Source organism: Petromyzon marinus, chromosome 54 (assembly GCF_048934315.1).
Source record: "Petromyzon marinus isolate PM22_M1 ecotype Great Lakes invasive population chromosome 54, UKy_Petmar_22M1.pri1.0, whole genome shotgun sequence".
Taxonomy (NCBI): domain Eukaryota; kingdom Metazoa; phylum Chordata; class Hyperoartia; order Petromyzontiformes; family Petromyzontidae; genus Petromyzon; species Petromyzon marinus.
Window position 1 is genome coordinate 539134 of NC_133720.1, and position 12211 is coordinate 551344.

Consider the following 12211-nt stretch of genomic DNA (forward strand, 5'->3'; position numbering starts at 1 on the left):
GGATATGGTTAGGATTGGGATGAGTGGTCCGAGTCAGGGTCAGGGATAAAGGTGGGCTTAGAGTTAGGGTCAGGTTTAGAGAGTTAAGGTCAGGGTTAGGGTTAAAAAGATAAGATCAATGTCAGGTTTATACAGCTCAGGGTGGGGTTAGGGTCCAGGCTGGTAGAGGCCTTGGTCAGGGTTAATATTAGCAGAGGGGTCAGGAGGGCTCTGGGACATGGGACTCGATTGAGGCTGCGTTGGATTGAAACCGTAGGCCGGACGACGCTGCAATTACTGAATCTGTTCATCGCTCCGATACCGGCACTATCGCGATACCAGGATCACTGCGATACCGGCCTCACTGCGATACTGGCATCACCGCGATACCGGCACCACTGCAATACCTGCATCACTACGATACCAGCATCACTAGGATACCGAGATCTACCAGCATCACTGCGATACTGACATTACGACGACGTGAACCTTATGGCAGTACTCCAGGGTACCATAGTACCCCGGCTCTCGCATAATGTCCGTGATGCAGTCATTTTTAGTCTGTTGATGGTCGGCGATGCGGCAATCGACTCATCTCGACGAGCTGTACACGATGCACTGTTCTAAGTTGATTTTTTTCGATAGCGGATTTTGTTATGCTGATGTTTGGCGTTTTGACATCGCGGAGTAGCACCGATATCGGATTGATTGGTACCCCAGTCGCGGAGTGAAGTACACCCCTGGAAAAATAGTGTCCCAGAAATAAAATATTTCATTGCCTCGGCCATTTTGTATTATTTGGTACCCCGGGGTACCGCCATAAGGATCATGTTGCCAATACCCTCACTGACACAAGCGCTGGCACCACGCCAGGATAGCAGCATCGCCACATCTCCTGTCAATGCCGCGTGATTCCAGACTCAGCTTGGGTCCCTCCCCCACCTCCCAGCTCCACCTTCATCCATATCACAACTCCATCTTTCTCCACATCCCAGCTCCAAGTATGTGTGTACAAATATACAAGTGTGTGTATACAAGGATGTGTGCACACAAACACCCACACTCTGCCGGTTTGCAAGTCAGGCTGGCCTGCTTACAATCCATCCTGGATTTAACCAGACTAGGTTGTGTGAGCTCACAGATCCTTAAAAGTTCTGGACACAGTCCCATCAGTGAGCCCCTACAGCAGGCAAGGCTGCATTAGCTGGGCCACGAAGCCCGATTGCCCAGCCACCGCATTCCCAAAGCAGCTTCTGTTTGGTCGGATAGAGGGGGCTAAACGGGCCCGGCACAGGGTAAAGAAGAGATGGGCTGATGCGATATGCAATGATTTGGATCTGGACTTGCCCATGGCTGGGACCAGCGGTGTAAATATCAACCTCTTTAGAGGAGACTCGTGAAGGACGCAACTAGGTATAAGGTTAAGGTTAGGGTTAAGTCTAGGATTAGGGGTTTCGGTCAGAATTAGGGTCATGGCTAGGGTTAGAGCTAAGGTTAGAGCTGGTATTATCTGTGTCAAGATCGGCCTCTGTGGAGGAGACTTGTGAAAGTGCGATACTGTGCAATTGGAGGCAGTCACCTGCTCTCCAGCAACAACATGAAAGAGTAAAAGCGGTGCTCACAACAATGAGCGGAATGCCGGGCGGCTAAAACGCAGCCATTTGGCATAGTGGAGAGCGCAGGTGATGCATCTGCCAGTCATCTCCGTCAGTCAACACATGGCACCTGCGTCTGTTCCGTGACCTCCTGCCAGTGGGCCTTAGACACTTCAAGTGGCCTCAAAGTGCACCTAGCATGGTACAAGCGCCGTGACGTCACCGCCACTTCGTGAACGGCGGTTGCTGTGTGTGTTTCAAGTGTTTGTGTGAGTGCATGATGTCTGTATGTGTATATAATTGTATTCCATGTGTTAGTGTGTGTGTAAAATATTATATGCATGTGTACAAAAGTGTGTGCATGTGTGTATGAGTGTGTATGAATGTACGAGTGTGTGTGAGTAGGATAGGGGTTAAGGTTGGATACAGATAAGGTCTGGTTTGGGTCAACTCCAACCAAACTGTTGCTCTCATCAAATTTCATCACCACTTCTGCTCGTGTTATTATTTTGGTTGCTAGTGTTTGTACAATTCCGTACCATGTGATTAACCTTTGCATCTGTTACTGTCCCATGTCACCCTAGATACACCTGGTTATACATATTGGTGACTCACCCACTCACTCACCTATCTAGGTAAACACAAGTAAACGTGTAAAGATGCACTCAGCTACACACTCATCCACCTACCTATCCGCTCACCTACCTCCCTACCAAATCACCTAGGTACATACACACCTACATACACCCACCTTTATATCTACCCACTCACCTACAAAACCACAGGCTTATCAAATCTACCTATCTATCTACCCAACTATATACCTACACACACACCAAGCTGCCTACCCACTCAACGCACGCACACCATCACACAGCCCTTGCACTCTGCATTGGGAAACATCTGTTCATTGCAGCTAACAGAGATCCAACATTATTTGCGAGTACCTATTGAGAGCGGCAGCTATGGGGATGAGGAGGTTGAAGAAGGCGGTCTGGTCCAGGCCTCGGCCTGGGAACGGCGACAGCGGCTCTGTGTCTTTGCCCAGAATTGCAGCACTGCGTCCCAACAACCACAACCACCGCTTCCCACCGCTCGAGTCCCGACAGAAAGTCCCAGAGGCAGCGACGCAAACCGGCGAGAGACGCCAGCCCCCGGGCACCGCGCTGCTTGTACGCAACCCACAACAACTCTTATACTGACACACATACATACACTGACATTCACACACACACACTCTTATACACATACACACATACATACTGACATTCACACACACTCTTATACACATACACACATACATACTGACATTCACACACACTCTTATACACATACACACATACATACTGACATTCACACACACTCTTATACACATACTTACTGACATTCACACACATACATACAAACATTCACACACACACACTCTTATACTGACACACATACATATACTGACATTCACACACTCTTATACACATACACACATACATACTGACATTCACACACACTCTTATACACATACACACATACATACTGACATTCACACACACTCTTATACACATACACACATACATACTGACATTCACACACACTCTTATACACATACACACATACTGACATTCACACACACTCTTATACACATACTGACATTCACACACATACATACAGACATTCACACACACACTCTTATACTGACACACATACTGATATTCACACACACACACTCTTATACTGACACACATACTGACATTCACACACACACTCTCTTATACTGACACATACAGACATTCACACACATACTGTACACACACATACATACTGACATTCACACACACACGCTTCTACACATACACACATGCATACTGACATTCACACACACACACTCTTCTACACATACATACTGACATTCACACATACATACTGACATTCACACACATACATACTGACATTCACACATACTGTACACATGCATACAGACATTCAAAGATATCCCCCCCGTATGGCCTTAACATACTTTTCGGGCAGGTGATGTTAGGGAGCCACAATGAAGGGACGCACGGCACACGAGGGGGTGGGTGGCCAGAACCACGCCCGACCGCCTTTGTCTCCCAAGTGCTTAAGTTTACACACTGCCCCGAATACTCAGCAGACACACACATACATGCATACTCATACAAAGACAAAGACAAAGATCCCCCATATAGCCTGTAACAGACTGTAGGGGCAAGTGCTGTTAGCGAGCACCTATGAAGGCCGAAACGGTACACGAGGGGGTGGGTGGCCAGCACCACGCCCGACCGCCTTTGTCTCCCTAGTGGCGATGTTTACACACCGCACCAGGTACTCATTTGAGGCTGAGTCGACCTAGGGGAGGCCCGGGACCGGTTCAGATAATCGTCACTGATGTTGGCCGTGAGCGGGAATCGAACCCGGGTCGCCAGGTTCATAGCGCAGCGCGCTAACCGCTACACTATCGCTCCCCATACACACAAACACACAAGGCATACACCTACTGTATACGTACAAAACAAAGATGCCCCGTGCAGCCTCAACAGACTGTAGGGGGCAAGTGCTGTGAGCGAGCTCCTGGAAAGGCCGGCACGGCACACGAGGGGGTGGGTGGCCAGCAGCGCGCCCTTGCCCACACACACACAAGACGTGCACACACACTCATAGACGTACACACACTCAGACGTACACACACACATAGACGTGCAGACACACAGACGTACACACACACAGACGTGCACACACACACAGAGACGTACACACACACTCACAGACGTACACACACACTCACAGACGTGCACACACACTCATAGACATGCACACAAGCAGACACGAATGCACACACATGCATACACCCTAAAAAGTAAACACAGGCACACACTCAAGACACCAATACACACGCGTACAAAGGAACACATTCACATAAACACACTCATGTAAACACGCATACTTACACACCCTCACCCCAACCTCCCTCTCCCCTCACACACCCTCACCTCCCACACACCTTCACTCACCTCCCTCACCCTCACTCATCCACCCCACCCACCCTCACTCACCTCCCTCAACCTCACCTCCCTCACCCCACACTCACTCATCCACCCCAACCTCACCCAACCTCCCTCACCCCACCCTCCCTCTCCCTCCCTCACCCACCCACCCTCCCTCACCCACAAACCCTCACTCACCTCCCTCACCCACCCTCACCCCACCCTCCCTCACTCACCCTCACCTCCCTCACCCCACCCTCACCCACCCTCACCCACCCTCACCTCCCTCACCCCACCCTCCCTCACCCACCCACCCTCACCCACCCTCACCTCCCTCACCCTCCCTCACCCCACCCTCCCTCACCCACCCTCACCCACCCTCACCCCCCTCACCCCTCTCTCCCTCACCCACCCTCACCTCCCTCACCTCACCCTCCCTCACCCTCCCTCACCCACCCACCCTCACCTCCCTCACCCACCCTCCCTCACCCACCCTCACCCACCCTCACCCACCCTCACCCTCCTTCACCCTCACCCTCCCTCACCTCCCTCACCCCACCCACCCTCCCTCACCCTCCCTCACCTCCCTCACCCCACCCTCCCTCACCCACCCTCACCCACCCTCACCCTCCCTCACCCCACCCTCCCTCACCCACCCTCTCCCTCACCCACCCTCACCCTCCCTCACCCACCCACCCTCACCTCACCCTCCCTCACCCTCCCTCACTCACCCACCCTCACCTCCCTCACCCACCCTCACCCTCCCTCACCCCACCTCCCTCACCCCCACCTCCCTCACCCTCCTCACTCACATGCATTAAAGTCTCACAGCTTCAGAAGCTGTCGCGGCTCACACCACCACCGTTACTGCTGCACCAAACACCCTGCAGCCCTTTCCCAACCGCTACTGCACACCACTAACATGTAACATGGATAATAACTCACTACTGCACACCGCTAACATGTAACATGGATAATAACTCACTACTGCACACCACTAACATGTAACATGGATAATAACGCATTACTGCACACCACTAACATGTAACATGGATAATAACTCACTACTGCACACCGCTAACATGTAACATGGATAATAACTCACTACTGCACACCGCTAACATGTAACATGGATAATAACTCACTACTGCACACCGCTAACATGTAACATGGATAATAACTCACTACTGCACACCACTAACATGTAACATGGATAATAACTCACTACTGCACACCGCTTACATGTAACATGGATAATAACTCACTACTGCACTCCACTAACATGTAACATGGATAATAACTCACTACTGCACACCACTAACATGTAACATGGATAATAACGCACTACTGCACACCACTAACATGTAACATGGATAATAACGCACTACTGCACACCACTAACATGTAACATAAATAATAACTCACTACTGCACACCACTAAAATGTAACATGGATAATAACTCACTACTGCACACCACTAACATGTAACATGGATAACAAATCACTACTGCACACCGCTAACATGTAACATGGATAATAACGCACTACTACACACCACTAACATGTAACATGGATAATAACTCACTACTGCACACCACTAACATGTAACATGGATAATAACGCACTACTGCACACCACTAACATGTAACATGGATAATAACTCACTACTGCACACCACTAACATGTAACATGGATAATAACGCATTACTGCACACCACTAACATGTAACATGGATAATAACTCACTACTGCACACCACTAACATGTAACATGGATAATAACTTACTACTACACACCACTAACATGTAACATGGATAATAACTCACTACTGCAAACCACTAGCATGTAACATGGATAATAACTCACTACTGCACACAACTAACATGTAACATGGATAATAACGCACTACTACACACCACTAACATGTAACATGGATAATAACTCACTACTGCACACCACTAACATGTAACATGGATAATAACGCACTACTGCACACCACTAACATGTAACATGGATAATAACTCACTACTGCACACCACTAACATGTAACATAGATAATAACTTACTACTACACACCACTAACATGTAACATGGATAATAACTCACTACTGCACACCACTAACATGTAACATGGATAATAACGCACTACTGCACACCACTAACATGTAACATGGATAATAACGCACTACTGCACACCACTAACATGTAACATAGATAATAACTCACTACTGAACTGACAATACCTGCTGCGCCCTGTGCTAACACTGATACACTTTATACTAATGCTGCTGCAAGTTGTGATCATTAGCGTCCTTGTGGACAATAGAAACACGTGAGCAATCAATCCCTCGTCACACGTCCGTCCCGTCACTTAAACAATAAAAGTATTTCTTACACATCCCATCACCCACACCGCCTACTAAGAGTGCATAACTTCAACAACATTTTGGTTCTAAACATGAACACTAGACCGGTTTCGCCAGTCGGTGTCTCATCAGCAGAGTTCGGGTCTCTTGAACCAACGCTGGCGAAATGAAAGACGTTTATAGACAAGGATCCCCTCTTTGCTAGATGAGGGTCCTGGTCTCCACACTAAACTCTATAACACACAAGATAACCAAGTGGAGCATACTGCAGGAGCGACACATTTTGAACTCCCAGAGGGCCGAGTGGCTGATGGGATTTGTGTAAAATATACTTGCAAGTTTGTAAGTGGTTATTTTGCCTCACTATCCCTGTCGATATTGCTACCGCTGCGCGCATTTAAGGCTAACAAAGCTGCACTTAAAATACTATTACTGCCGCACTTTCTTTAAAACATTGTCACTGCTGCACTATCTTAACAACGCTGTTACTGCTGTGAGCCGCTACACTGTACAGTATCTGGAGCTCCTGGGTGAGTTGGTAAGACTCCGGTTTCAACAGATGGCCACCACGATTATAAAGATGATAGCTGCTGCTGATGCTGCTGATGCCGATGCTGCTGCTGATGCTGCTGATGATAGTGCCGATGCTGCTGCCGATGCTGCTGCCGATGCTGATGATGCTGATGATAGTGCCGATGATGCTGATGATGATAGTGCCGATGCTGCTGCCGCTCTTTCTCGGTGCGCGATTCTCGTGTCCCCCGTCTTGAGGAGTCGGGGGGGGGGGCTGGGCTCGGGAGCCCCCCCCCGTCTCGAGGAGTCGGGGGGGGGCTGGGCTCGGGGGCCCCCCCCCGTCTCGAGGAGTCGGGGGGAGGCTGGGCTCGGGGGCCCCCCCCCGCCCCCCACCCCCTCGGAGTCGCGTTCCGAGATGCGCGGTAACCATGGCGGCGGCGGCGTCTCCATGGCGCCGCGGCGTCTCCACCACAAACAACGCGGCCCCGGTGCTCCCCTCCTCCTGCTGCTGCTGCTGCTGCCGCTCCCTCCTCCCCCCCGCGTGTACACACCCCACCACACTACAGCCTGTACACTCCGCCATCACTACACACTGCTCCATATACACAATACACTATGTTACACTACGCAGCAAAACTCCATGTGCACACCACCAATACACCGTGTACACACTACTACTGCATTGTGTTCACTACACACAAACTACACACCACCACTACACCGCCTGTACACACACCGCCTGTACACCACCACACCGTGCACACACTGCACTGTGCACACGCGATATCGTGCGACGTGTACCGCGTGTACACACACACACACACACCGCGTGTACACACACACCGCGTGTACACACACACACCGCGTGTACACACACACCGCGTGTACACACACACACACACACCGCGTGTACACACACACACACACCGCGTGTACACACACACACACACACCGCGTGTACACACACACACACACACCGCGTGTACACACACACACCGCGTGTACACACACACACCGCGTGTACACACACACACCGCGTGTACACACACACACCGCGTGTACACACACACACCGCGTGTACACACACACACACCGCGTGTACACACACACACACCGCGTGTACACACACACACACACCGCGTGTACACACACACACACACCGCGTGTACACACACACACACCGCGTGTACACACACACACCGCGTGTACACACACACACACCGCGTGTACACACACACACCGCGTGTACACACACACACACACCGCGTGTACACACACACACACCGCGTGTACACACACACACACCGCGTGTACACACACACACACCGCGTGTACACACACACACACCGCGTGTACACACACACACACCGCGTGTACACACACACACACCGCGTGTACCACCGCGTGTACACACAGACACACCGCGTGTACACACAGACACACCGCGTGCACACACAGACACACCGCGTGCACACACACAGACACACACCGCGTGTACACACACACACGGCCGCACCACGGTGACCTCGCGTCGACGCAGAACAGTAATGGTATGAGACGAGCAGCGAGACGAGGGACACGGGGGACACAAGACACGGGGAGAGACGTAAGGAGACAGTGCCAGAGGGTGACATGCACGCAGATAGACAGAGACAAGGCAATTGGGTAGACGAGCAGAGAGACACATGGGCAGACGGAGACACTGGGACAGAACAGACACGCAGAGAGACACAGCGATCGGCGAGTCAATGGAGATACGGGGAGACGTGAGACGGAGACAGAGGGAGACAGACAGAGGGAGACAGAGGGAGACACAGACAGAGGGAGACAGAGGGAGACACAGACAGAGTGAGACAGAGGGAGACATAGAGAGCCAGAGGGAGACAGAGGGAGACACAGACAGAGGGCGACACAGACAGACACGCGGCGGGGGCGACGCTGCAGGAAAGTTTTGACTCCATTTCTGACTCATACTTCGCTCCCCGCGGTCCGGGATAAAACTTTTGGGCACCGACCCCAAAAGATCCCCCCCTGACCCCAAAGGATCCCCCCTGACCCCACCTGGTCCCACCCGACCCGCACTCACCCGCCGTGACCCGGTTGGGGTTCGCCTGCTTTCGGCGCGACATGCTGCTGGTGGTGACGACTCCGCGGCGTTGTCCGGGGGAGATGGAGAAGATGGCAGCAGCCGGGGCATGGACTCGAGCCGAGCCGCGCGTCGCTCTGGAGACGAGGGGGGTCCCTGCTGCTCCCTGCTGCTCCCCCCTGGGCGGGAGGGTCCACGCCGCTCCCTCCCTCCCTCCCTGCGGCTCCGCCACCACCACCACCACCGCGCCCTCCCCTCCCCCGCTGCCCCGGGCGCGACTCCCTATAACTCTCCTCTCCCCTCCCTCCTCACCCCGTCTCCCCTAACACTCCTCCTCCTCCTCCCTCTGATGCTCCCACTCCGCTGTCTCCAGTCTACTCTGTCTCCACGCCCTCCCTCTGCCCTCCCCTCCCAACTCTCCTCCAACTCTCCTCCCTCTCCCCGCCCTCTCTCATAACTCTCGCCTCCGTCTCCTCCAACTCTCCTCTGTCTGATGCTCCTGCTCCGCTGTCTCCACTCTACTGTCCCCACACCCTCCCTCTCCCCTGCCACTCCCCTGGCGTTCCTCTACCACTCTCCTGCCTCTCCCCTCGCTCTCCCTTCACTCTTCCTTTCCCTTCTCCGTCGGGCTCTTCACTCTCCACTTCCTTGCCTCTCCCTAGTTTCCTCTCCTCTGCTTCTCTCTCCCCTGCGACTCTTCCTTCACCTATCTCCCATCGGCTCTGTTCGCCCTCCCTCCTCCGTCTCTCTCTTACCCCTGACTCTGCTCCTCTCCCTTGACTTCCCCCCCCCCCCTTGACTCCCCCTGCACTCTCCCCTCCTCCTCCTCCCTCGCTCACCCCGTCACGTGTCTCGCGGCGTCGCCTAGGCACGGCGCTCCCCATAGCAGCCGGGAGGCAGCATCCACACCAAACACCCCCCTACCCCACTAGCCCACCCACCCCTCTCCCCACCCACCCACCCCTCTCCCCACCCACCCACCCCTCTCCCCACCCACCCCCACCCACCCCTCTCCCCACCCACCTCTCCTCACTCACCCCCACCAACCCCTGTCCCCACTTACCCACTCACCCCTACCAGTAACCTCACTCACGCACTCACTTTTAACAGCACACCGATCACTCACCACCATCACTCGCTCTCAACTCACCCCCCTCCCCCCTCTATTCTATTTCCACCCACCCACTCACCACCACCAGCACCATCACTCACCCTCTTTCCGGCCGATATCCTCCCCCCACCGTACCCACTCACCCCTCCTCCCGACTCACTCACCCATCCACCCACTGCCCCCCACCCTCAGTGGGGCCCGGCCTGCGGGGCGGGGGGCCGGTTGAAGGGAATTTGGGTCCCAGGATTGGGGGGGGGGGGTGAGCCAAGTTGAGCAACAGATGAGATGCACCCATGTGTATCATCATCATCATCTCTAACCATCGTCACTGCCATCGTCTCCACTTCTCTTCTTGCTCATCACGTGCACACGCACGGCCCGTCTATGTCACTCCACTGCTGGTTGTTATTTTGAGGATGCTTCTCCACGACGGTCACGGTGGTGGTGGTGGTGGAGGGGAGTGCAGTGAGTTTTACTGCACTGCCCTCTGCTGCCCACAACGCGAACTGCTTCGTCTGCCCTCTGCGCTTGCTGGAGGTGGTCGCCGCCCTTCAAAGGGCTTGGGTCCAGGCTCCAGCCTGCTGAGGAGCCCTGGAGCTCACGGGATGATGGGGGGGGGTGGGGGTGGGGGGTATAACAGCCAGTATGTAAAATTAGACAACCCTTGCCTACCAACTTTATGCTGATGTTACGCCTCTCGAAGCACGGGTGGACGCCCTTATGTAAATATATTAGCAGCTATATGTGTAACTGTATGGAAACAGCGTGAGAGTTGGCGTCCCGGGCAACGCGAACCCCGGAGCTTCCACGGATGTCTATGTCCACGCGCGGTGCTATTCACGCGTGTGATGGCAGCAATAGCAATACATTTAGGAGCTAAATGCCAATGTCTAGGTCAGCTATCCACGACGTGAAGGCTGCAGCAGAGAGGGTTCGTGTCGTGTTGTTGTTATTCCTCAGTTGAAGGGGCGCACGCCGCTGTGCCATTAGTTCGGATTGCATGACCGCATTCGCACTCCTGTGACTGGTGCATTTAGTTTGCCATTCATACAGGAGAGGAGCACATGGGCCTCTTGACGTTACGATTCGGTTGATGGTTGCATCAGTCGTGCGTGAGTGGTTGAGCGGGTGGGTGAGTAGGCGAGTGAACTGCTGAGTGAGTTGTTGGTTTCTCCAGTGTCTTCGAGGAGGAATGTAAAGGCGATTGAGGAGGCGTTCGACGATGTTTGGGTCTCGAATGAGGTGTTCTGAACTCCATGCGTGTTCACACGGCACGCTGCTCGTGAATACGGCCATTCCGTACACCAACAGACTGCCCCGGGGTGGGCAGCAGAGGGCAGTGCAGCAGAGATGCATTGTTGTACCGTACTCTGTGCTCCAACGTCTATGCTTCTACCCTCCTTGTCTTCAAAACCCTGCACTAAACCATCGGTTACAGCGCTGCGCTACGAACCCGGCGATCCAAGTTCGATTCGCGCTCACGGGCAACACCAGTGACGATTATCTGAACCCGTCCTGGGCCTCCCCTAGATCGACTCAGCCTCAAATGGTGCGGTTTGTATACAT

At 53.1% G+C, this 12211-nt stretch overlaps 1 protein-coding gene across 3 annotated transcripts in view; it reads right to left on the reverse strand.

The window, feature by feature from the left end:
- LOC116954162 (ras-responsive element-binding protein 1-like) overlaps positions 1–9852 on the reverse strand; it is a 33226-nt gene extending 23374 nt beyond the window's left edge. The window contains exon 1 of one of the 3 annotated variants that reach the window (XM_032974639.2): positions 9535–9852. In XM_032974639.2, coding sequence (XP_032830530.2) covers positions 9535–9577 — 43 coding nt within the window. In that variant the 5' untranslated portion in view covers positions 9578–9852. The remainder of the gene's footprint in view (positions 1–9534) is intronic. The other 2 variants (XM_032974640.2, XM_076052053.1) reach the window with 2 other exon arrangements.
- Between the last annotated feature and the right edge of the window lie 2359 nt (positions 9853–12211).